The following is a 26,740-nucleotide window of genomic DNA, read 5'->3' as shown; positions in this document are numbered from 1 at the left end:
ACAACAAAAGGTATTCTGCTTCCCGAAAAAGTTGTTCAACAAATTTTCAAATTTACTTAATGCTAGCTTTCATACACAGATTTTGGAAACTCTGTAAAATACACTTTAAATAGCAGAAGAAAATATATATCAGAGCTCTTGCAACTTTTTCCACTGGTTTTCTGCATGAAGTTGCCAAACAATTTTGGTGTTTTATAGCCTGTTGCCCCAAATCAAATTCTGTGTTGCTTTTGGTTTAAGGGCTAATAGCTTTTTGAAATATATTAGTGCTTCTGGTGACAGATCCAAGATTAGCTGTTTATCCATAGTTCAAAGCGGTATTCTATAATCCTGTGACACAGTAAACTTTATGAGGAATGTTACAAGCTTTCACGAGGGCACTGTGCTTTAAAATGCTAAAAAAGCAGTTAAGGAAAGAAGAAAACAAAGCACGGCAATGTCTCCATCTGATGGCCCCCTGTTCTTTCAAGTGCACTGTTAGCCAGTGAGGAATAATGACTGTAAGATGTACAGTGAATAAGGAAGCAGCCAAGCCAAAAGCTCTTAAGCAATGCAAAACTAGTTTACTAGAGGTGTACAGAACTTAATATAATTAACAGCAAGAATGACGTAACTCCTCCCTGGGCCTGAATCACTGGTAAGGCAGGAAACTTTGAGTGTGCACAAGGTAGCAGTACCGCTGAGAGTGTGACCGTCAGCAGGTCACCTTCACTGATTCTCACTTAGCATGCTTTTTAAGGCAGCACGAAAGCAAGACCTTCTGACTGTGTTCATTGCTCTTCTTCAGTTCTCCACGTGGATGGTTAATGTAGGGCAAGAAAAAGGCAGATCACTTCTGTGGTGAGGGTGCTTGCTTGGGACTGACAACACTGCGTTTGTGTCTTTGCTCCGCCGCAGACTCTGGATGTGACTTTGAGTGGTCCCTCATTCTCTGTATGCTTTATCTCTCTTTCCCCATGGAGAAAATGGGGAAACACTCAGATGCTATGATAGCGTAAACCAACAGGGAGACGTGCCTGGGCTTAGCACAGGAAGAACTCCTCCTTTAAAAATACTTCTGTCTGCGATGGCCAGACTCGTAGATGGTGTGCTTTCCTTTGGGGATATGTTTCAGAGGCAGGGTCTAGTACATAATTCTCTCTGCTTCCTTAAATATGTCATATCTTTCAACCAAAACAATTGGTATTGTTGGGAAGAAAATAGAAAATCTTTCTGGCCATTCTTCTGAAATAAAAGCAGCAGTCTTCAAAGCTAAAAACAATTGCTTCAGGGTAACTGGATAACTATTTGGACCATGTGGGGAAATAAGGCAGTTTGTACTCATGAAGCATCAGCTGACAGAAAGCACGGCAACTATTTTTTAGCAGACACTACCTACCCCGTGGAGACGTTCGCATCTGATCCCAAGCAACGGTTGGCGCATCATCTCAGTGCAGGGTGGATGGTCTGTGCTTCCTCAGCCCACCCTGCCTGCTCTGGACAGAGAAGACAGGTAACTGCTCGAATCCTGCGTGCACAACTGGAGAGAAAATTGAAGCCTGTTTTGGGCATCAGTTTTCATTTGATGGAACAAGTTATAGATTTTAGTCAGCCTTGGAATCCACTTTTCTTTCCAAGCGCCTTTGCTGCATGACCAGCCTGAGCTGAGCTGGCCAGGCTGTACCTAGCTGTCCGCCTCCCATGTTCTTGCAGCTAGAAAGCACGATACAAGGAGATTTCAACAAGCCAGTCCTCTGGCATGTATTGCCCTGAAACTCTGAGTAGCTTCACATAGACATAAAACAAGAGGAGGAGACAGCAGTTTGCCCTGAATGACTTCCCAGCTGAGAACAATTGGGATAAAAAGGAGACACCTGCCTGAGAAGAGCTGTTGGAAGGAACCTCCATGCTGGGTTCTGCACTTCTGCTGGCCATACCTCACAGACTAACCACCCAAGGCCAGTGACTGGGAATATTTAGGGAGCGTTACCGAGCAAAAGATTTCAGTGTGCTTGGCAGGGTTGCTTGAAAATAGGAAGGCGGCAGCGGCAGAGCGAATGCAAGTGCCTGAACTGTTTGTGCAGGAGGACAGATATACCAGAGATCTTCCATTTCACTTAGGCACTGGCTTTTCAGAACTGCTTAGCACGTTGGGATTTATGCTAAGGGTGGAGCTCCTTTGAAAATCTAGCCTTAGTTGAATGCCTGAAAACCTGGTCTGTGACTATCCTGGAAATTCAGCTCCAGGCAGCTTGCCCAAGGGACACCTAATGAATCAGTCGCAGATTGGGAATAAAATCCAGTTTGGTTCTTGTACTACCTGCTACCCTTCACTGAACCCCATGAGGAAACGTGGCACCTTGTACTTTTCCAGGAGGTACTGCAGAGACATGCACTTGTTATTTTTTTTCTTTTTTTCTGAAAACCCAGTTAATATACAGATTCCTCCATAACAAAACAAAAGGCTACATGACAAGTGGGAATTCAGTTGTTTAATTCAAAGTGTAAACATATATTTCTGTTTCTTGACCTACTTATGTTTCTAAATGTTAAGACTGCTTTGAAGTAATTTTTGCTGGGATGTAGACCTCTTGAAATTTTTATGAGAAGCATCTTTAAATTCTGTAACGAGGATATTCATAGCTACCAATGAGATTAAATTAGTATCATGCAGTACACTGGCATCTATTAAGTAGTCATTACAATTTGTGGTATCTCTTTATTGGGCAGTTTAAAATTTTCGGTTAAAATAGTATATTACTTCCAGATGGTCAACCACCATTCATAATCACAGCAGGATAAAAGCTGCCCTAGCATAATTGTAGCATAGTTTAAGCACAAATGAAATGCAAGAGATATCTTAATTATCTATAAAGTATTCACATTAAGAAGGCTTGTACAAGCATGTATTCATGCACACTAGCTTTAAAAATTCACAGTAATTCGGATTTTGTTGTTGTTTTCTTTAAGACGACAATCTTTGCATTGTTGACGTCAATGAATGGAAAGCTGTATTAGATAAGGAAAGAAAACTAGGTGTCAGTTTTCCTTTGATGTCTGTGTCTGCACCACGGCTGAGACTGGAGTGATCCATCTGCAGTGCAGCCTCTGCGACTCCTTGCTGCTGCCCTCTGTCCAGCTCTGGGGGACTCCCAGCACTTCTCTTGCCCTCTGGAGTGTAGGGGAGAGCGATGAGTCTTGCATGCTGAGAGGTCCATGGGTTCAGAAAAGGCTTTGGATCTTTTCCTCGACCATAAGTCGAGTACTTAATATAAGGGAGAGGATGATAAATAAATCTTGAGCATGAGCTGTAGCATCTAGGAAGTCTGCAGAGCCAGGCTTAACGGGCACCAGAGAAGGGCTCCTCCACTGCTAGGATCCAGTCTGTTTTAACAGAGGCCAAACTTCTTGAGGAAGCAGGATGAGGCTCCTAGGGAGAAAATTAAGCCTGGAAAGTTTTGATTATATCCAGGCAGGCTGTCGTCTTATCTACATCTCCTTTGCACTGTCAGAACTTAACTTCTGAAAGGCAGATGAAAGGAAACTTCAATGTTAATCTTAATGGGGACAGAGGTATATTACAAATTGGCTTTAATGAGGTTTTTGGATTCCCCTGCTTTCCATTGGCATAGACATACAACACTGCTGAGAGAGTTTTCTGATGAAAGGTCTGTCAGTTATGTGTGTTAGCCTTCACTTCAGATTGATGTCTGATGCCCAGGTCATTCTTGTCATCTGGTGATTTCCCTGGGAATTTAGAGCTCCTTTTTCAAAGAAGTTTAGGCATCCTTTGGTGTGCATGGGTAACATGAAGACATAATAGTATTCCCCAGCTTAAATGAGATTTTCTGAAGGACTATGAGATGAATAGGTGCTGTAATAGTACGGTCCGCATAGGTATCTTGCATAATACAGAGAAATAAGCAGGAAATTTTTTTTTCTGGTCACACAAGAAGTCAATATTTAAAAAATATTTTCTTCTCTTTTTCAGTTGTCAAAATGGTAATAAATGCACGCTCCTTCCTTCCCCTGTTTTCTGAGAAAGAATCTCATATATTTCACTGGATGACGGAAACATTTTATTCCAATTTTGACTTTTCAGTAACTTTGAAAAACTCTTTCAATTTGAAAAAATAAAAACTTTCCATTTAGAAGAATTAGAGGGTATAAAAACACTGTGTTTTTTTTCCCCCCAAACATAATTTTGAAATGGGAAAGGTCATCAAAAGTGACATTTTTCCAGTGAAGAACTTCGGGTTTAACACAAGCATCCTCAAAGAAAAAGTCTAGCTGAAAAATTTGCGGCTAGCTCTAACAGGAAAGTGATCGAAGAATTCTGGTCCTCAAGCTGAATACTGAAATGCAAAGCAGCAAAATGAAAGAATAGTTAAGCTTTAAGCTATGCTCTTGCTTTTTTGCATTCTCTCATTTCTAAACTGAATCAAGGCTTTAAGCCATTCTAGAAACTTTAGAAGTGCTGATTGTGAAAGATACTTATTGATAGCAGTTGCAGAGATCTCTTCTTAGTGTCCTTGAAGGAACTATAATGCAATCTTCTAAGTTAAAAGCACAGTATGTTGCTTGTTTTTCATTCCATTTCACTGTTGTGTCAATTTGTGCTGTCTGTAATCGCAGCCTGAACTTAAAAATTCATGAAATATGAACGGCGTAATTGTAACGTAGAATTAAATATGTTTCCAAACTTTGAAGATTAAACTGAAGAGAAAGTTACTTCTGTGGATTGGCTGTTCCCGTAGCGGAGGAAAGCTTCAAGGCTGGAAATAGAGATTTGCTCCTTGATGTTAAATACGTGCTTAAATTACTGTCGCAAACGAGTCTAGAAAAAGCAGGCAATGTACAATCAGCTTATACATCAGCTTCTAAAATAAAACCTGTTCTTGCAAGTGCTTACTCCTTTCACAAGATTGAGCCTCACATGATCAATAAACTAAGGATCCTGAGTAATGTAATGAATTTAGTGACCCTTGCAAAGCCAGCACTGCTGCATATTCCAAATGCATTATATGGATTATGGGTCTACGTGGCCAAAAGTCCTTGTACTCCAAGTCACTTTGGACCTACAGTTTGTGAATTTTTTGCAAGCAGCTGAGTGCCCACTGTGCACATCTCGCAGAAGCCTTAAGCATTTCGGAGCAGGTTCCTGGGTGAGGAAAACACCAGTATGAAATGCAAAGACTCTGCAGACAACAGGGAGGTTTGAATTTGCCTGACCTGATGGAGGAGGACTCTCGGGTGGTTTCAGACATGAGAGAAACAAAAATAAAGCGAGATAATCAGGAATTCTCAAAAGCCAAAGAGAAAAAAAGAAAGCCTGGCAACTCCTGAGCACCACCTGAAGCCCAAAAAGAGAAAGAGGAACCCGACGGCACTGAGCTAGTGCTCCAGCCAGAACTTAAGATTTTGAGGAGAAATCTCACTGCTTTAAACTGAATCCTTGTGTTTTTCTTCTTGCAGATCCTGGCTTTCACATGGCAATTCCAAGTCACAGAAAGGCTAATTATGCATATCTAGTGAATTCCTTGCAAGAAGACCCAAACGTCCGCTTTCTTACGCTGATGTTATGCTGCGGGAAGTGCAGAAGTTTTGACTTCTGCTGCTAGGTGCTGAGCACCCATGGCAACATGCCGGCTCTCTCCCACGCTCTGGGAGCGGGTCAGAGAGGGCTAGGACTGAGCGCCGAGGGCAGGATGGCTTTGCTCTGTGCCCTTGGAAAACGCACAGTGCCGACCGGCTCTGCACTAAGTAGTCTGAAACTAGATTTTTCTACTGAGCGGAAAAGATACCAAGGTCACAAAGAGAATCTGCCCCATATGCTTAATGGCATTTTACTACCACAATATACTTTTAAAGTGGTTGGGATGAAATAGCCTCCAAAACCAAGTTATTTTTATATTTCTATTTCTTTTTGTAACCAGCAGCTAGTGTTTGTTGTATTTTAAGGAGCAGAGCTTTTATCTAAAGGATTGCTATGCCAGTAATCTATTGAATATTCATGTTTTAGTGGATTTCTTCCCCCCCACAGAACTGGAGAAGTAATCGTTTTGGCCAGCACTTGGAGAATATGAGCTGTTGATAGAAACTCCCCAGTATTATGCAAAAGCAGAACGTTTCCAGTGTATTAACACATGCAAACTGACCTTCTCTCTGCAATACTGATAAACACCCTTTTGTTGTTGTTCTTGTGTGTTTGTAATGATACTTTATGTCCCTTTTGTAAGAAAATAATGAAAATGGAAGAATGAGAGAAAAGTATAGTGGAAGTTGAGCTAGTCTGAGTTGAAACTATGATTTAGGTGGGGGGGGGGGTCTTGACAACCTCTTTCCATTTATAGCAAAATGCCATTTTGCATGTGTGTTTAAATTTTCTTAAGTCTCTTTTGGTGTGGGGAAGAATAAATGAAAGAGTGATTTGTGGAGTACATATGAGGCTGTTCTCATGACTTTTAGGCCACAAAGCATAATCTTTCCTGGTCTCCTGAAGCTAATGTGACATGTCCTGTTGGTGTCCACTTTCAGTGGACTTTGTCATTATGGCTTTTTGCTATCCCAAGCATGTTCCTTTCTCCCATGTCACCTTAAGGGATGTATGAAAGCATTCAGTGGTAAATAATGCTACAGATCTTGTGAAAGGTGACGTTAGGCTACTTGGGAATATGATAAAATTGGTCAAGTCTTTTGCAGAGCAAACTAAAACTTGTCGCTCGGTTGCTGCTCAGGACAAACTAAAGGGGACACACAATGATTGGTCCTAATTCTTTGTTTTTTGGACTCTAGTAGTTTCTAAAATCTTGATCATTGGCACAGAAAAGATTGGCCCTGGGAAAACTGAGCAAAACTGAATTAGCTTCCTCCAAGTAAAAGAAACTGTGGGAAAACTGTTGCTGCTGGTAAGAATTACACAATGGAGGGAGTCCTATGAAACGTGATGTTGTGGTGCGGTGCAGGAGAGAGCGATGAGTTTGTGCGGTGCCCGAGAAAAAGGCTCCTGCTGCTTCACTCCAGGAGTTTTGCAGAGGCAAAGGACTTGCCCAGCTGCACATCATCTCCCAGAGGTCAGCAGGAGAAAACTTTTCTCCTCTCTAATGGAGATGTTTTGCAACTGGCTTGGCTGAACTTTCCGGGTGGTGGCAATTTGTTGTCAGCTAGGCAGAACTTCAGAGTCTGCAATGTTCAATTGTAACCTTTGTGTAAAGAAAAATAGCAACAGTAACAAACACCTGGGAAAGTTTTTGAAGTTAATTCTCCCAGGTAGGACAGCAAGGCTGTGTGGCTAATTGCTGAATGCGTGTGTACTGTTAAATTATTTAGAGAGCGCTCATGGTATTTCCCAAACAAAATTTATATATATTTTTTTTTCCTGCAGCTTTCTGGACATGTTTATTGTGTCCTGCTATGGTCTCCTCACCACTACTGTGCACTTTCAAGGCAGCCAGGTGTCTGGAGCTGTCACAGCAATATAAGGCAACCAAAAGATGGGTTGCGGCTTTTCGGACATCTCCCTCAGGACCCTCTTTATTTGGGGACTTAATTCTGCTCCTTTCTATAAATTCTGCTCCTTTTGTCCTAAAAAGGACAAAAATTATCTCCTTGTTCTTCAACAAGGAACTCATTGAAACCCTAGAGGTCCCGGACTTGCACGTCCATCCATCCAAGGGAGCAATCTGGAGAAAGAAAAAAAAAAAAACAACAAAACCCAAAATTTGAATGTAATCACTTCAGTCAAGAAAGTTACTTTACAAACCCTCTTGTAATCCCAGCCTGAGTTCCTTGCACTCAAACAGAAAGGATTTTAGCAAGATCATAGTTCAAGGGGTTTTTTATTAGAAATTAAGAATTTTATTTTTTGCCTTAAGGGCCATATTATGAAACAGCTGTATGCTAAACTTTCTTAAATCTAGCCTTATGCTGCTAGGGTTTTATAATTAAAACAGACCATCCTATTTCTCTGCAATGCAACACCACTTACTTCAGTGGCAGTACTGTGTAATGAAGGACTTGCCAGAATAGGCCCTCTTTACCCAAGACTACTTTTAAATAAGCAGCAGGTAATTTCCTGTTGGCATGAATGTTTCTGTTCTTCATAGTTTGAGGCCATGTGGCTTGGCTTATCTTTTTGGTAAACAACTCTACAAGATTTTTTTTTTTAATAGTGCTTTTATCAATAGAGTTGATAAAACTCTATTGTCCTCAGTTGACAGCTCTGGAAACAGAAATCTGTTTATTATCATGGAGGTGAAAAAAACCCCAAACAACTCCCCGAACGAGCAGGTGCAATGACAGACTTCCCCTCACCTGCAGCAAAGGGTTTTTCACGGTTTTCCAGGTCACTTTAGCTTCATGTCACCACAGCCATTCGTGGTTTTACTCTTCCAGTGGAAAGCCTAGGAAACACGAAAGGAGATGATGGACCACAGCGTATCATGGTCCGGCTACTAGAAATGTGCCTGTTATCTCTTTCCTTGAGGGCTGTAGCGGTTTTCTGTCACTTACCGACCTGCATCTGAACATAGAAACGTTAAAAAAGACTTCATGGACAACTAGTACTAACTTAAGATTCCCAGTCCTTTAAAACAATTTTAGGTTTGTTTCCATGGCATTGCTTTTTTTTTTTTTTTTAAATTGTGGCTTGAAACTAAGAGAGGATACTCTTGCATCTTGAAAAGGTGCCTTGTATAATACTATGAGTCAGCGTTGCTGAAATTTCTAATCCATTCTCAAATAATCCTTCTGAAAATCAGAGTTAGCTATGGCAAACCGATGCAGCTCTAGGCGCGCAGGTCTACTGCCATTCTTCCGTAGTAGCCATCCTCTCAGCTCAGGGTATCGGCGATTCTGGCATTAACATTTTGGATTTCAATTCTAGCTCACAACGTTCAAATCTTTTTATGCTCCCTGCCTCCGCTAACCATCTAGATGACAGGTGCAAAACGGCTCCTTTTGGTGTGAGGCGGCTAACCCAGGAGGAATATCTGGGGAGAGACGGGAAAGCACAGCGCTCTCCCCGCTGGTGCAGAAGGGCCTGGGTGACAGGACGCCCCCTTTGCCACTGAGGAGGGTAAAAGCTTTCAGCCGGGAGCGTCAAGGAGCAAAGTTCATGCGTGGACCGTGCACCGGGCTTAAGGGCAGCTGCAATCGTACAGTGCAGAAACTTTTATCTGAAACAGAACGGCAAACGCGATTTACTATTATTATTTTTAAATCTCAAGTTATAGCAAGCTCTGCGTTACAGCTGCTGCCTTTAGCGTACGCGCAGCGGCAGAACAACCTCGGTGACCGAGGCACCAGCCCCGCCGGCCGCTCTGGGTACGGAGGCTCCGAGCAGGCCGTGCAAGGGGGGCTGCCCCGCCGCAGCCGGGGCGGGCAGGGCGGCCCGCTGCGCGCCGGCGCCCGCCGCTCCCCCCGCGCCGCGCGCCTCCAGGCCGGGTTTTCCGTGCCGCCGGCAGCGGCGGGGCCGCTCTCCGCAGCCACGGGCCGGCGCGGGCGGTGCGCGCTGCCGGCGCGGCGCGGAGCGGAGCGGCGCTTGCCGCAGTCTCGCGGCCCTGCGCGCCCGCGCCGGGGGGGGGGGCGGGGGAGAAGGGCATTCTGCCCCCTCCGCCGAGGCGGTGACTTCTCCCGTTTGCGGGCTCTCTCCGCCGGTTCGCGCCCCCCGCCGCGCATGGGGGGGCCGGCTGCCCGCCGCGGGCGGCCGTGCGCGCGCTGAGGCGGCGGGGGGGGGGGGGAGGCGGGGGCGGGAGCCGCGCGCCGCTCCGCGCCCGCCCCCTGCTGCCGTGGCCGCGGTGCGGTGCGGGGAGGGGGGCGGAGGGCCCCGCTGCTCGGAGCCAGGCGGCCGGGGAGGGGCGGCGGCAGCGGGCGGGCCGCCCCCGGGCATGCCCCGCACCCCCCCCCCCCTCCGCCCCCGCGCAGCGGCGGCCGCGGAGGCAGGCGCGGCGGGCGGCGGCGGTGCCGCAGGGCTCCCCCGCCCCGGGGTCCCGCGGCGGCCGCGTAGCGGGGGCGCGGGGCGTCCTGCGCGGGGCATGAAGTTGCTGCGCGGTGGCGGCGGCGCGCAGCGGTAGCCGCAGCCGCGGCCCGGCCCGACCCGCCCCGCCGCACCGCAGGCGCGGGGAAGGCGCGCCTCCCCGGCGGGCGTTTCTCGGCAGCGGCCAGGCAGCCGCCCGCGCTGCCTGCGCGCCGCGGCCCGTCCTGCGGAGCGGCCGCCGGGGCGGGGGGAGCAGCTCGCCGGGCGCCGGCTGCGCGGGGCGCGCGCGCTCTCACCTGCCGCCGCCGCCGCCCCAGCGCGCGCTGAGCCGCGCGAGGAGCCTCCGTGAGCCCCGCGGCGCGCAGGGCAGCGGCGCCAGTTGCCACGCGGGGAAGTTTGATGGCTTCTTTGAGGCGAGTCAAAGTGCTGCTGGTGCTGAACCTGATCGCGGTGGCTGGCTTTGTGCTCTTTCTGGCCAAGTGCAGACCCATCGCGGTCAAGAGCGGCGACTCCTTCCGGGAGGTTCACCCCAGGGCTGAAGTGGCCAACTTGACCGCCCGTGGCATCAACTCCATCCAGGATGCGGTGCTGAAGAGACTCTCCCTCCTGGAAGATATAGTCTACAGGCAGCTAAATGGTAGGAGTAGCTCTCGTGCTCTTTGTACGTTTTGCGGGTACCGTCGCGGGTGGGAGCGTGCGTTCAAGCAGAGAGACGGCGCGGTTGTTTCTCGAAGTTTGCACGGCAGAGCCGTGCCTCCTGCCTTTCGCTGCGTTATCGTGAAAACTGAGCGGCGACGGCACGGATCGCCGAGCTCTCCCCGTGTTTCGGGAAAGCTCGGGAGCACCTCGCGCAGGGTGAGGAGCGCGTGAGAACGCAGCGCGAGCTTGCAGGCTGCGGGCGGGAAAGCACAGCGCCGTGATTGCCTCAGCGGATGAGAAGGGAGGTCGGTGGGCAGCCGCGGGGCTGGAGCAGCGCCCCGTGTATTGATTGAGGGGATGGCTCTTGCTGCTCCGCGGTTGCTCTTTTGGAGGGGAGTTTTAAAAAGGCTTCCAAGCATGTTGCATTATTTAAGCGCAGAAGGTCGGAAAGCAGTGCACCTTCTGTAATAAGTTTAGCAAACAATTCAGTGTTTCCCGTGGCTCAGCCTTGACAGCTGCGAATTAAATCCTCAAGTAATGCTTCTCTTTATAGCGTAGCGAAGGGTTTTCTATTAAAAATCTCGCCAGGTTCACTAGTTCTGAGATGTAGAAAGGGAGTTTTAAAGATGCCATGTGGGATAGAGAAACATGTTGTAAAGATGTAAGAAATCTAGGTGAGATACCTAATTAAAACGCTGACTGTGGAAGCTGATTTTTTTTTTTTTAAAAATTGATCCCCATAGATTCACAACTGGGATTGGGATCTCAATCAAGAGCCCCATTTATAGCTTCCCATCTCCGTAGCCTTAAAGACTGCAAGTTTTAGCATTGCAAGACTAGCACAGTGAATGCTTTTGGCAGTGTTGGTGTGATTCCACCTTTGATTCTTGAATACGAACCTCAGCCGTGATTTGGTACCGTGTTAAACTGCAAGCCCACGACTGCAACTGCGTTGCGCCTGTGTACTGAGTCAGGACTATCGCCGACGACAGCTCGGTACCGAAGACGTGAGGCAGGCACTGAAATGTATATAGCCTGATGCGCGCTCTTCGGTTGTAGCAGTTGTCTTGGTCAGTCCCTGTGCTTTGGGAAGGACGCTGTGTAAACCGAGGAGCGCTCAGCCAAGTGGGAAAAGGGTATTTGTATTGCTACTTTATCCGCTTGCGTGAATAACCAGCCCTGCCTAGTGAAGTGTCTAGCACCTAATTTAAATTTGCTGTTACCGAACCAAAGGTGTTGAAGCGGCATCTTAGGGCAACAAACGAGGTGAAGTAAAGGAATAGCAAATAGCAACAACGTGAAAAGAAAGCCCGGCTGTTGTGCACGGTGCACAGTCTGCGGGCTGCCGCGGGCGCTGGGAGTACGTTTGCAGAGCTGCCTGGGGGTCCGCTTAGAGCTGAGGAACACTGTCACGCACCTAAAGCTGGGGGGGGAGGTAACACTACGTTGTCCATAGTACAGGGATAGGAAGGAACAACATCCAAACAAAACAAAGCAGAACCCCAAAACCTAGGTGTTATGCACAATGAACCTGTGAAACTCGCTGCTGCTGGATATCACTCGGGCACAGGTTTTCAGGAAGAATTAGGCCCTTATTTAAAAAGGGCGACAGCAGAAACTCATGACGGGAGCCCTCATACGAGGACCCGGCTGGGTTTTGAACCTGTAGCGGTGACGCTGTCTAGCGTTGTTCCAGCAAATACAGAGCGGGAGCGGGAATTGCAACTTATCGCCCTCCTTCTTAGACGGGAGAGCTGTGGCGATGAAGGGGGACTCGCTGCTGCCGTCGGCTCTGCGAGCTGCTTTCGGGGCTGGCTGGCGCTTCCCGCGGGAGCAGCGAAGTAAGGACAGCTCGCCCCCCAAGCTGCACGTGCTACGTAGTCTGTAGGCTGCTGTGGGCACTGCGAGTACATTATTTGCAGGGCGGTGTGGGAGTCCGCTTCACACCTAAAGACGGGACAAGGAGGCGCGAGAGAGGTAGTAGATACGTTGCCCGTGCCACAAATGCTTTCTTAGGGCAGGCAGAAAGCCGAGAACATAAACGCGACGACTTATCTGGCCTCTGCACACTGGGGCAATTTATAGCAGTGCTGATGAGCCTGGCTTTAAAGAAAAAAAACAAAAAAGCTCTATTATAGTGGTTATATAACTTTGGGTCGAGTATATATTTGGTACGTGGGATTTTTTTTAGAAAAGTGCATCTGTGCTCTGTTCTCTGAGTAATGTGTGTGCGCGCTGTGCAAGGCATGGGTTTAAGGGAAGATGTGGCGGCCAGATGAACCCCCACCACCCCCCACTGACACTAAAAGGGAAAAATGAAGCGTACTAAGATGGTCTGTGGTCCCAGGGGGACTTTCTGTGCCTGCGTTGGTGTTCAGTCCTAATTCTGAAGGAGAATACCCAAAGCTGAAATGCTAGTGCCTGCTTGAGGTATGAAAATACCGTTCACATTGTTTTTTTTTTTTTTAATTTTTTCTATTTTTATGATAGGCAAGCTCCCTGCAAAACACATCCGCTGAGAAAATTCTCTTTATGTTGATTAAAGGTAGTTTTTTTTTTTTTTTTTAAATCTGACTTTTGTACCTGCAAAACGTTAGACTGTAGTATCCTGCAGCACATATGAGGAAGTCCTGCAGCTGGGGCCTGTGGGAGCATCGAGAAGCGTTTGACCGAAGAGAGAAACCAAAACGTGGGTTGGGTGCAGTCAGCCACGGGTGGGTTTTTTAATTGCCTTCTAGGACTTGGCTAGATTTCAGTGGGGTTTGAAGCCGTTGTTAGAAAAAAGTGTTTCTTTTGAAAAAGCGCTGTTCTGTAAACGTCAAATGAGCAACCTGATCACACCGTTGCTGTTTTTCATTTTGTTTTATTTTTTTGTTTTCGAAGCATGTAGTGTAAAGCATGTCGGAAATACCAGCTTTCTCTGGTACGGCAACCCTTATGTTGTTTATGTGCATTTATTTCTGTAAACTTTGGCCACAAAACCAAGACAAACAGCATTATCCGCCTAAGGACGATAAAGGAATGATTCCACAGAATTATTCCTTTTGGAACGACGTTTTCCCGCGGTGCCGTTCTGGAAGTAATTCCAGGCCCCCTTCTTGCTCTGCAGCGTAGATGCTCTTTGTGCAAGAAGAGCCGTCCCGAACGTGAACTTGACCTGCTGTCCGAAATGTTTCCTCACCTAGGGCGCCTCATCCTGCCTGCAGTCAGGTTTTTGGCCCGTGTGCGCTGCAGTTTGACGTCGCTCCGAACTGAGCGAAGTCGGAAGTTGCTGGGCCTCGTTTCCAGGTGATGCATTTTGCTGGTCTCGAAGGGTTTCCGGCCGGTGTTCGCTGGGGGTGGAACTGCGGAAAGCTGTGTCGTGCCGAGTCGGAAGAGCGCTCCGTGGAGGCTGGCCCGGCTCAGGGAGCGGGGAGCGATCGCAGCAAAACGGTGTCCTTTCTTAGTTCCCCCCTTTTTTGTTATTCATAAATCACCTGTGAGCTGACCTAGGTCTTTCCAAACGGGCCTGTTCAGACTTCTTTCAGCTGAAAAGCGATTGTGAACGCCACGTGGGCTTTGCTTTTTCTAAAATTTTAGTTTTGCACCTTAGTTCATCATGCGATTTTTCACTTTCTGTTTTTCTGTTGCTTTTTTTCCTGCTCTCAAATTGGATGACCTCCATCCTTGCAAAGAAATGTGGGGGCACTCTTTAAATGGTCCGTGAAAGTGGAGGTTTTTGTATGCAGGTACTTTCCTGAGAATTTAGAAGATTTTTAATTTTTGCAGTGATTCTTATGGATGGAAGTCTCTTGTTCCGAAAACGTTCAGAGAAAACTAATGAGGGGCTGAGAAGAACGTATGCATTTTATTTCAGGTAGTAACTACAGTTTGTCTTTTTCGTCGAGATCTAATTTAATTTTTCTTGCACTGATATTTACATAGGCAGGAACCGTGGTCCAGATTTTGTCGAAACGTGTGCAAGTTCATACAGATGAACTTTTCAGTTTGGGGCCGTGTTTGCAAAGAGAGCGTCTCTTTGTTTGTGTAGAAAAGGCAAATGAGTCAGTCAGTGAGAGGCCTGAGTGAATAAAGACGCGGAAGAGAGCATTCAGCTTCTGCTGCAACCATATGTTTCCTACATGGGGCTGGGCAAATTCTTGGATTTACCTAAACCTGTCTCTCCAGGACTGTTGTGAGAACTGCATTAATGACCGTGAAGTATTTGAGAAATTTGTGTGCGTGTCTGTAGGATCCCGAGACAGCAAAGGTGGGCCGAATAGTTTCACATCAAAGACTGGTATGTCCCCAGGTTAGCGGCGTACAGAATGAGTGACACGATTTGAGGAAAGCTGCAGCTTGCGTTAAGAAGTGACGTACAGAGATTTTGCTCACTGTAGACTCCTCTTGATGGGATGAGTCTGGTGTCCATCGCGTGGTGAGAAGCTGCTCTTCGCCCCTTCTACAAGCAACAGCCTTGGGGGAGTTGCTGGGGTGCTTTTGTTTTGTCTTATTTCTTCTTCCGTCACCTTCTGTGTTACTCCCTGTTCCACCTCCTTGCCTCTTCCTGAAGCCGGGCCTGCTGGACGTTGGGTGGGATGAAGGGACGTGTGGCATTCGCCCTCCTCCCTAGAAGCAGAGAGGAGCAGCTCAGCGTGTGCTCTCGGCAGTGCCTGCCCAGCGTGGGAGAAGCGCTGAGAAGCTGGCCAGGGTCCGGTCCTCCAGCGAGGTCCAGGCTGCTCTCCTGCCAGTTGCCAAGGCTTTGAGAGGCTGCTGAGACGTGCAGGGCCCCGTAGCCTGTCTCCCTTGCACAACTCAAGCAACGTTGAGCGTTCATCCGAGACAGGAGGAAAGAGCCTGGCTCTGATTTTTGTGTGTTGTAGTTTGTTCCTGTTCTTTGTCCGATCCTACCCTTAAATGGGGACCCCTATGTTCTAAACCCTGCTGGTCAGAAGCTATTTAAGTCAATATAGAAACAGTTTAGTAATTAAATAGTGGTGCCAGCTTGAGAATAAGAGTTGCAGGAAGGAGAGTACCTTGAATAAACCCTTGGTTTGGGTGTGAAGAAGCTGTCATCCTTATCTGCCGTTGCTAGTTGCTAACAGCCTTGAACAAATATAAGCAGATGAATTAATTTGTTCCATTGCTCACTGGCGACATAAGGAGGGTATTTAGCCACCTTCCAGGCGTGCTGGGGTAAGCACCTGCGTGCCCACTTGCAAAGTGGTTAGAAAACCAGGAGGTAGATGCACAGAGTTTGTCCCTTGATTCGATTCCCTAACTTCTGGACTGTTTGTGCAGCGGATCTGACCCGTATGTCGTTGTGTCTAATGTGTCCTGTCTTCTGGATCTGGGCTATTGGAGATGCCCGTCAAGAGGAAGCACTGGTCTTAGAAAGAAGTTAGTTCAGTTGAGTCTGGGTCTTGAGTTAAAACATGCAAGAAGTATGAAAGCTATGAACTCGCTGCCCAGTGCTTTTTGGCTGAGGTACAGTAACAGCTGAATCTAGTGAGCGCTCAACTGCCTTGGAGCCAGTGAGGCTGGGATGATGTGGTGTCTTTCTGAGCAGAGTGAAAAAATAGTACTGTAGCACAAAAATTCTTTGCTTCATGCTAAATACTTATCAGAAGGCAGAAAACACTGTGAAATAACTCCACTGATTCATGTTAAGCCCTGCATTTAAGTTTTATTTTGTTAACACATGACCGATTATGTACAGGATCAGAGAGAAGACAAGCCATTTGCAACCCATTGAAAACATTGCTGGGCCACGCTAGAGCGGGCAGTGCTGAAGAATCTGGCCAAGAAACGGGTGTACAGAGAGGGTTTTTCCCCTGTATATGCTCAAGAAGCACTCAAAGTAAACTGCTACTATACTGAATATTAAAAGTTGAGGAGGACCTTGAAGTTCCTTGGCAGTTAAACAAGCGACGTTCTTTTTTTTTTTTTTTTTTTTTTTTTTTTTACAAACGTGGATCTGCGGTTTTGTCCACGGACTTACTTGCACGTGCTGAGATACAGCAAGCCCCTGCCAGCCGATTAGGGGGCTGTGTATGGACTTTGAGGCAGATCCTGAGACACAGCCTTTGGCGTGGTCTTCCTGTCTCCTGTGTCAAATGGCACTTACATTGACTTAAAACGCTTTAACAATAGGTGGTTTTACTTGCCATTATAATAGGATGATGCGTATCCTCTTTAACGCTTATGGTCTTCAAAGTACATTATAAACTCAGCTAACTACTGAATATAAAAATTATGCATGTAAATAAGGCAGTTTAGAAGCAGGTCCATCAACCATTAAGCAGTATAATAGTGTAGCGCCCACTTATTAGTTGTACTAAAATTTCCCCACAGGTAGGTAATATATAACTACAGCACTAAGAAATTCTCTGATGAAGATAAACAGCTAAATTTAAAGAATTGAGAGTGGCGAAATGCTATTTGTAAGGCAGAAAGGGCTCCAACTTTAATCACGTTAATGAAATTGAATCAAAATAGCTCTTTATATGAACACAGCCTTGCTGAGTGAAATCCTTTGATGTAAGAAATGGGGATGTGGAGATAAACTAGGAAAGCGATATGCTGCGGTGGATGTGAGTACTGTATTAACTGATGATTATCACACTATCTGAGATGCTGTTTTCCCTGTCCACACCACTACCCTGACGGTTTTGGAGTAGAAACTATCTCTATTATTGTAAATAGCCTTATGTTGGAACTGGATAAAAATTGCAGCTTTAGTATTTATTATATACCTAACAGATTTGGATGCCCTGTTTCCCATTGATAATAATGCAAATTATCTAGATTTGGTACAGGCTTTTCTAAGTTCTCAGCCTAAACTTTTTAATTGCAAGAGAGTGGACTTCATAGTCTTTAGTAATTCCTGGAGACTGCAAGAGCAGTTGTCTGTAAATTATTCATATGAGGACCATGGACACTTTGGCTGATACTGGTCGAAGAATGAATAAAATAAATACTTAGAGAAATAATAAAGCTAAAAGATGAGGCTTCACATAGTCATTTAGGAAGCATCTGGGAGCTCAGAAGTTAACATGATGTTTAGTTTACAACCAGGCTGACTAGGAACTGATAGATAATTTTTATTTTCAGTAGTTGCTTGGCATCATCATCCGAATATTCACTGTCGTTGTCAATGAATGAGTAATAAGGTACTAACACATTTATCATGCAGAGACAATACAGGGATCATGAGATGCAACAGCAATGACTAGAAAACGGAGAGAACATGGGAATTTTATTCTTGCACATGAATTCACCTCTGCCTGAATGAAGCGATAGAACCTAAGATGGATGGCACGATTTTCGATAGCATGTTGGATTTAGACTGCCAAATTATTTAGGTGGTCTATGTGAATTCCAGTATTAGTTCACAGCCTCAGTGCCGATCAGCAGTGACCTACATATTGCGTCTCTAGTAAGCGATCGTTGGAATTGGATACGTTTGGCAAAACATGGGCATCTAGTGACATTTGGATGCCCGAAGGCATCTCGCCTGGCTTCCAGCTGCTGCTCCGGAACGGCACAACTCTGCCATAGGTGCTGTGTCACATCTGCCGGGCTCGCACAGCGCTTTGGATACCCTGGGGCCTTTTGAATGGCAGCAGACATTGCTTCGGCACCTGCGTCCCACGCTTGCTATCTGGGAGACAGATGGACAAAATTGCCTTTAGACATATGCAGTCAGTGAGCTTGGCTTTGGGGAGTGCTTCTGGCCTACTGTTGGCCACCGTATTCCTCGATTACTTCTCTTTTAGTGGAAATCGCCTGCGTTTCTTAGGAGGAAATGCTGTATATAGCCTGTGACCAGAGCTACCTATTAGTAAGACAACGCACAAAAGAAAATAGAAATGAGCCTTCTCCAATAATTAAAAAGGTTTTTGCTCATTTTGAGGTTTATGTCACTAATCTTTATATAAAACTGAACAATCTGGTCCAGATGTTACAGGTCCTGGCAGGCTGCCAGTTCACCGTTCCCCCAGGCTCTTCTGAATCCCAGGGTAGGTGAGGACATTCAATATGTTGAAATGTTAAACTTAAAAAAGGAGGTTTTTTTTTTTTTCCCCGAACAGAGTTATAGCTCTGGTAAGAGTGAGACAAGAAAAGGGCACGCTTTCCTGGTTTTCGCTAGAATAGGTTCGCTTGTCCAGCAATACCCTAAGACTTCTGAAACAGTCCACGCTCTTCCTGGCAGCCTGCGAGACATCGTCTGCTGGCACAGGAGCAAAGAGGAGAGCGATCTCCCCGTGCTTGCTGTGCTGCTGCTGTCTGTGTCGGGCTCAGAAATCAGTGCTGTGGAAGTGAAAACATTGGTCTGCTGTGCGACGTGTAAGATGTCCTTGCAGAAGTTTGCAAAGGGCTGGTCAAAGTGAATGCACATAGTATTGACCATACCGTGAGTCAAGAGTGATGACTGAACTTCAGTAATACATCCTAGCAGTATGATATTATTTTTCCTAAACGGTTTGGTGCGTAGTAGCAACTGTATTTTATGACCCCACATCCCTGTGGTCAGATTTTGTCAAGAAATTGTCAAATACTTTACATCTTATTGATAAAACTGTAGCTAGTTCTGCCTATAAATCTAACGGCTATTGACCCATATTCTAACAGTCACTGACGGTTATCTAGAAATAACGCGGGAGCGATGCAATGAGAGCCTTGCGTAAAACGTTACGTTAGCGGGGAGCCTTGCTCTGCTGTCATTGAGCAATTGCATGCGGTACTTCTGAGGCAGGCTCACGGCTTTGATGCTTGTGTCTGTGGGCAGATGCAAAGTTATCTGGAAAGGGAAGAGAATTCCTTAAAATCAGGAGTGAGCTGGATTAAACCGCAGTGTTTTGCCTTTTCCTTTTTAAAAAACTAACGACCTGCACCTCTTACTGTATAATGAGCTTCTGTGATCCTGCCCTCTCCAATTCACTCCTTGTGATTCACTCTGATACCTGATGCCCATAGATGGTGATGCTAAAGGATATCTGCCATATTACAGCACTTGTTAAACCCTGGAATGAGAAATACCTATAGCTTCACAGGATCTAGAATATGGGAGTAATATGATAACCCTTGCTAAACAAATTTTTTAAACTAGGGATCTTCCTAGGGTCTCTAACCCAGGATGCTATTGAAGAACGCCAGTATTCCTGCTGATAGGGAAAATGAAAGATCATAGCGTCGTACACACTAATGTGTGTGTCATGTTGCGACTTAATGCGCACTTGACGTGCCTTGTTGCACCTGATGACTTAATTTTAGCTCAGCAAAATCAACTGTGTGATGTGGCAGCATCTGACACTGAGGAAGGAAGAGGACTCCTTGGTCCGCCTGCCCTATATTATCCTCAGCTTACTTGCAAATGGAAATCTCTTTTGTTCCTTGCCTTTGAAATATGACTGTCCAGCGTTGGCAGTTCGGTAAGGTCTGGTAGGAAAGGGAGCTGGATGTGAACCAAGAACACCTGTGCTCTTTGCTCTGCTGTGTTTCAGGTCCTTGAGTGTCCTTAATCTCTCTCTGACTCCGTTCCCCAGTGCTTGAAGGGGATATCGGCTTTCCTTTTCTCCCATCTCCTCGCTGGTGCAGTAGGGTCTGTCAGGGCCTTTTTGTGTTTGTAGGCAATGGGGCCCCAAATTGCTTTTGCTTGGAGTGCGTAAGGGCTACTGAGATACAGTGAACGGAGAACCGTTGAAAGAGAAAAACCAACAGAGAACTAAAGAGAGCAGCAGCCCTTCAGCTGAGTTATTTTAGGTGGTTTCTCAACCTGCAGAGTGCGTGACCAGATATGAGACTCAAGCAAGGTCTCTTAGTTGACCCTTGGTAGAATTCGTTTTACCTGTGTTTTAATCTTCTTATACTTGGGTAGTATTTCAGTGTAGTAGCCCTCCATGGCTGCAGATGTTCTCAGAGCAGAAAGATGAAGTGAGAAGGTTAATTTTAAAATGAAACAATTAGAATTTCTTTCTGGGTCTTTGCCCACATTACACTTTAAATCAGGAAAGCACTCATGTTTGCGCCAAATTACTAGAATTTCTTCCAAAACAATTAGCTTATCATGCTCTCAAGACAAAAATATAAGGCAAAGCAAAAAATAGTGCAAAGCTGCATATTAATGATATTTTTAAGCTTGCTTATATTTCATTATTGGGTTTAAAATAACTTTGGTTGACCTCCTGTATGTTTTTAGTGTGTGCCCTCTTTACTGAAGTGAGATGGAATGCTGACTGCTTTAGATAGATTGGAACATAAAAACTCTGTTCTGCTGAATTTTATTTCAGTTTTTCATATGTGAACTGACAAGACGATAGTAACTGTAATAACCGTTACAGTTTTCTAAACCTGTAGTTAAGGTAAATGGCGTGAGAACAGAGAAAGAGTGGCAGGTTCTTCTCGATGATTTGGAAATATTTGGAACTGGCAGCTGAGATCGGGTAAGAAGGCGGCAAAGAGGTAGAAGCTCCTGAAGCTTTACTAGGGGCCACAAGGACTTGGGGGACGGCTTCAACTTTTGGTTCAAAATGTGGAAAATATCAGCATGCGTCAATTTATAAAGTGAGACTCAATGGGATTCCTGCTGTAGGAAGGTGGAGGGAGCCCAGAAGCTTCCTTTTGTAGAAGTAGAGCAGTAACAGGCATGTTTGGAGGGTGCACGCTGGTGGCAGGGGCAGGAGCTTTGGAGAAGGCTGGTTCGACTGTGCGTGCGTAATACACACAAGGTCAGCGCTCTTCTCCGAGCTGTGCAAACAGAGGTCGGAAACCAAACTGTGTATCTGGAGCAACCAATGAATAATTGACCTGGAGGACTGGGGATGAGTGAGCCGTTTCTTCCAGCTCAAAGGGGTCTGTTCGCGCGTGGTGAGTGCTCAGCCTGGCCGACGTGGTGCGAAGGGGCAGTCCGACAGCCGGATCCCGTGGATGATTTATGGGCATGCAGACGGCTTTCATTTAGAAACTTCACCTGTCAAGAGTGTTAAAAGGTAATTACCAGTCTTTTACAATGTCTTACATGAAAGGTGTTACCGGGGTCAGGTCATATTCAGTTTTCTTTGGATCAAGCGCGGAATCAATAAGTGACTTGCTAGAGGAGTTTAATGGGTGTTGTGCACAGATAGAGAAGGGAAATTGAAAGTAAAAAGGGATTTTAGGCTTTCCTCATCCTTTTCTCACTACGTTTTGCAACTTCTAAATGCTAATTAGTGCTACGTGCCTTCCTCCCTACTGGTGCCGCAGATTTGATTCTCTAGGACAGTATCAGACCTTGCAAATAAGAACCGTCCATCAGATAGCAAAGGGGAAAGAAGCAACAAATGGAAAAGAGTGAGGCTTAAACATCCCATCCTCATTTGAGGCACCCAGTTTGCAGCAGCATAACGGGAAATCCTAAAATTCTTCTGAATTCCCACCTCCAATTATAATTAATGGAACTAGATATCCAAAGAAGGTAGTTCACTCCAAAGCTGCTGACCCATGTGTAGACATCTCTGGTAGCATTTTATTATGAGGCTGCCCAACATTTCCCATTGTGAGAAATTGCTCTAGCGTGTGTGTAGTTTCACCAGTTGGGCTGAAATGATCAGATATTGTCAAGATCGTATTTATCTTTAATCTCAGCAAACTGGTCCAGGCACTTTTGGAAATGATGTATGAGCAAAACCACATACCATTTTTCGTGTCAAAGGCTTTATTTCTTCAGGTCTTTTCTTTAAGATGCTGGAGCGCTTTTTTACGTTAAGAGGTTGAACGTGAAACCCAGCAAAGCAACCCCATCGAAGAAAACAGGAGGGACCGCCTTTGCATCAATTTTGTGTTGTTTTTACAGCCCATTTGTGCAGCTTTGAAAAACCCTCAGTTTGCCTGTATGCGATAGAGCCTGGCCGAAGTGCTGTTTCAAGGAGCTCTTCAGGTGTCTTACGGGCGCTCGCCTCCCTTTCTTCCTGCCTGCGGGCTCATTTGGAAGCAGGAGGGACAAAAGCTGGTGTGAAGGGGCAGAGAGTGGAGGGACTGAACAGGCTCGGCAAAGAAATGGGGAGGAGGAACCAGAGGGAGAGCAGGAGGAAGAGGCTGGAGTGGGTGCATGGCCCGGGAGTCGGTCGGCACAAGGTGTCCAGGTAGGGAGCTGTGGCTGCCTGAGCGGCATTTCGGGGAGCATCTCTGTTTTCCTAGAGGACGATTCAAATGCAAGACGGTCACTTGGTGGTTTTGTTATGAGTTGAGATAGAAAAATGGCCATCTGCAACGAATGTGGTTTTTTAAACTATGTGTTTTGTGTAGACGTTGTATAATTAAAACAGAGATTACTTTCAGAAACCTCAAATACCAAATGTGGTTCTTGGGTATTTCTGCTGGTTTGATCATTAAAATGTTAGCGTTGTGCAGCGTCGGGGAGATGTGTGGGTATAAAGTCGGGACAGGTATTATTAGCTGTGTAGAGCAAAACAATACAGTCACTTGTGCAAAAATTATGGGTTTTGCGCTTAAGCACATTTTTAACCTTTGTTTTTACAACTCCAAAAATGAAGCAGTTTGTTTCTTAACATAGGCTTAATGCCTATGTGTGTACGCTGCCTGGATTTTTCTGCCTGAATATGTGAAAGGCCGGGGTATTAAAATCTGTTCTAACAATCTCTTTTTCCCATAGCTCCTAATATTTGCCATTTACTAATTATGATGTGCCTAAGTATTTCTCATTTGTAGCAGGTATGTTAAACACTGCAGCTGTCCTAGTTTCAAGTTCAAGTTAACGGCTGGCTTTTTTTTTTGTTTTTTGTTTTAATGCCTGAGAATTCAGTAATATCGGTGATTTTTGCAGGTTGATATTAAGTGCTCACCTCATACTGTTCTTCATTAGGAGGTTTTTGATATGCAGTTCCCAGCAAAAGCAGAAATAGTTGGACTTGGTGGAGGAACAGCAGTGCCAGAGAGCAGATGCGTTTTCAGTGAGCGTTGGTTCATGTCTTAGACTCGTGCTGAGTTCAGCCAGGGTATATCCCTATTTTTTTATTTTATTTTTTTTAATTTTTAGAGTTCTCCACCACATTGCTAGCCAGTGAGATGTGGCAGCTGGAATAGTCCCAAAGGTAACTGTCGTCTTTCTTGAGTGGGGAAGAAAAAGCAGTTTTTCATTCCCCAGGGCCTGTTTTGCTGCCCTCCACGGGCCACCACGGTTCACCGTAAGGTGATATGGCCAAGGGGACCATGGGAACTAATTTAAGCCCTCGCAGATGTTATTGAGGCTGTTGAACACATTGTATTCTGACAGAACTCACTGCAAACCGGAGAGCAGAGGATGCACAAAAAGTGGTGACAAGTGTTAATGAAGAAGAACTTGTGAAGCGTAAGTTAGGAAGCAGGCTGGACTGAAGGAAAATGGGGAAATACGCAGTTAAGAACAATTTAGATGTTCTGCAGAAGCAAGGAAAGCCCATTAGCTCAGCTGTCTGTCCTCCTTACATTTTAGTTTACCTGAAATTTGCCTATTTTTGCTTAATCCCATTTCTCAATCACCTTCACCAGAGGCAACTGTAGCAGTGTTTCAGCAGCTGCTGCTCTCTTCTCCAGTGTGCGCTGCCAAAAATTCCCATAGATATCTATGGTTTAAGGCACAGCACTCTCTTCTATATTCCTTCCTTTTGTAAAATGATATATATTAATATTAATTATGTCCTGTCTAAATGTAAAAGCCGCTAGGCATATTGCAATTATATTTTCTTAAATCTCAGTCTTTGGGAAGTACGCCCTGGCAGTGATACTGCTTAGGAACATGTCGCAGAGTATGGCCCATACTTTTTGGTTAGGTGTAGCGGACAGTAGGCAAGTCTGGAACCGAATCCTCAAACTCTAAGGAGGCTTGCACATAGGTGAAAGCTTTAAATATCATCTAGATTTTTATGACAGACTGAACCTAAACCCTAAGACTGGATATCTTTATGGAAGAATGTGTGTCTGGGCTATACAGATCAGATTTAACTCTACATCCAAATAAAGCCAGTCAGGAATTTTTCAATGGAACAGATTTTCATTGAAAAATGCCATTTGTCCAAACTGAGACTTTTATACTGGATTATTCCAGGTCCGAGCTTGAAATTCTGATCAAAGAGCAGGACATCTGCTCTACAACAACCACCTAATGAGACCTGGGTTCTTGATACCAGGTAGTAAATTCAGTTTCATTCAGAAATACTAAAGTAATGGACCTAGGAGTGCTTCATCCAGACCTTGCATCAGGGTGGCATGCAGGATTGCTCTTGTCTCGTGCTTTGGGTTTTTGGGGAAGGAAAGCTGCACACGTGCTGGAGGCGATCATGGCAGCCTGTGGCTGGGTGCTCAGTCCAAGTGGTCGGAGAGCCACAATGCCAAGAACGTGCATGCCCTTACCCAACCTTAGGAGATAGGAATATTCCCCTTTAGTTGCAGACTTGAATGCTTTTACCTCCTTGCAAAGCTCGGTCCTGTGAGCTGCCTGTTCAGGTGGAGGAGGAAGGTGGAGGGATTTGGGACTTTTTCCTCCTGCGGCATCAAGATAGGTGTATATATAAGATTCATGCTTATAATGGTAACAGAAGGGAAAAAGATGAATCTGAGCAACAAAGTTACAATTCCATTCTGTGTACAGGCCTAAACAAATAATTAAACTTTATTATCATTATAACTCCTTATGATATTTCTTTGAGGAGTTAATTTGCAGCGTATACTTGTCAAGTTTTTCTTCCTTCTATCGTTCAGGCCACGTTTTCACTAGAAGGCACTAGGCTCCAAAGTGCCCATCTCCTGTGTTTGCCTATGGGGTTGAGGCTCTGCAGGTGAAGTTTTGAGTCCAGGTTGTCACTAGTCTGTATTAATCCTCCAGGATGCTCAGTAACCTCTGTGGCAACTGGGACATAGGAAGCTGTTATTGCGAATTTGATAGTGAAATAAATGATTTACCTGCAATCTCTGAGCCTTAATGAAGTCATTTCCCTGATTGGAGTCATCCTCTGCCTTACTTACCTGTAATGGATATATTAATACTTAGGCCTACCTACTGCCTATCAGCTCTCCTATCTTTTCTCTTCGCATCCCTTGAAACGATAATGCCTTTTGATTTGGAAGGAGTGCCTGGGATGCCAGGAGCTCGAGGTGCTGCAGGTCTTTCTGGTGCTGAGCATGGCAAATGCTGCACACACTGGCAATCTTCATTTGGTTATGTACTTGCTGAGCTTATTTCTTGCTTCCCAGCCAAAGGCTCCCTTTCTTCTGTGTAGAAGGCATAATGCTGCTTCTGTTGGTAGCAGGATCAGACTTATAGCCTGTTTCTCTCTCTTTCCTCCAGAATTTTGAAACTATATATATGTAAATATATATATATATTTTTGTCACCTCCTTCATTTGCCTTTCTTAAGCCTCCATGCTGAGCCCTGGCTTAAAACCTTAGGAGCTGAAACTCAAGAAGTTGGAAAAAAAGCTGATGTAGGAGTCTTCTGACTGGATCAGTGGAGCAAAAGAACTGGCTGAAGCTGCACAATTGTGAGTTAGGAGAACTTCGCTGGCCATGCTGCGTCAGGATCTTGTACCATACGATTATCTTCAGAGGTGCATAGGGCAAATGCTTTTTCAGTTTTAGGAAATTCCTTCTATACTTGAATTTTAAAGTGCCTTTTTTAAAGAAAAAAAATTCCTGGTATGGTTATTCAAGTAATAACAAAATCTTTGTGGTTCATTTTCTTTATCTCTCTCTTTTTTTTTTTTTGGATGCTTTTAGATAAATTCTTTCAGTTTTTGGCTTCTATAGGCACTGGGATTTCTTTTCATGTCCTTGAGTTGCATTTTTTGCAGTTTGCATGCTCAGTCCCGTCAGGCACTGAATGCTTCCTAAAAGCAGCTGAGTGCCAGCAGCAGTCACTGGAGTCTGTAGGAGCCGAGGGTGCTCAGAGCCCCAGGGGAGAGCTGAGCTCCTGAAGGGCTGGGTCCCTACTGCTGCAGTTACTTGTGTGTTGAATGAGCTTGACTGAAATTAGACAAAATTGCCCGATTCACTCACACGAACATTTTCTGTGTATCTGTATATGGACAACTCAAACTACTGGTAGTTACCGTCTTAAAACCTGTAACCCAGGCTGTCTGGATTTTAAGTTCTTCTAATGAGTGGATCCTGCCTGCATCCCTTCATATGGGCGA

General features: G+C 45.5%; 1 protein-coding gene and 1 long non-coding RNA gene across 2 annotated transcripts in view; one reads left to right on the top strand and one right to left on the bottom strand.

The window, feature by feature from the left end:
* Positions 1 to 1,568: 1,568 nt before the first annotated feature.
* LOC104146210 (uncharacterized) lies at positions 1,569 to 10,330 on the bottom strand. Its single transcript, XR_011134851.1, has 3 exons — positions 10,252 to 10,330; positions 8,293 to 8,381; positions 1,569 to 7,661 (listed from the first exon to the last, which is right to left on the bottom strand). It is a non-coding gene; the product is annotated as an uncharacterized lncRNA (long non-coding RNA).
* Positions 10,229 to 26,740, top strand: part of GALNT17 (polypeptide N-acetylgalactosaminyltransferase 17) — a 223,771-nt gene continuing 207,259 nt past the window's right edge. The window contains exon 1 of the mRNA XM_009678155.2: positions 10,229 to 10,592. Within this exon, the coding sequence (XP_009676450.1) occupies positions 10,355 to 10,592 (238 nt within the window). The 5' untranslated portion in view covers positions 10,229 to 10,354. The remainder of the gene's footprint in view (positions 10,593 to 26,740) is intronic.

This window comes from Struthio camelus, chromosome 16 (assembly GCF_040807025.1).
Source record: "Struthio camelus isolate bStrCam1 chromosome 16, bStrCam1.hap1, whole genome shotgun sequence".
Classification (NCBI taxonomy): Eukaryota; Metazoa; Chordata; class Aves; order Struthioniformes; family Struthionidae; genus Struthio; species Struthio camelus.
The sequence above is the reverse complement of the archived record's forward strand: the minus strand, read 5'-3'. Positions and strand labels throughout refer to the sequence as shown.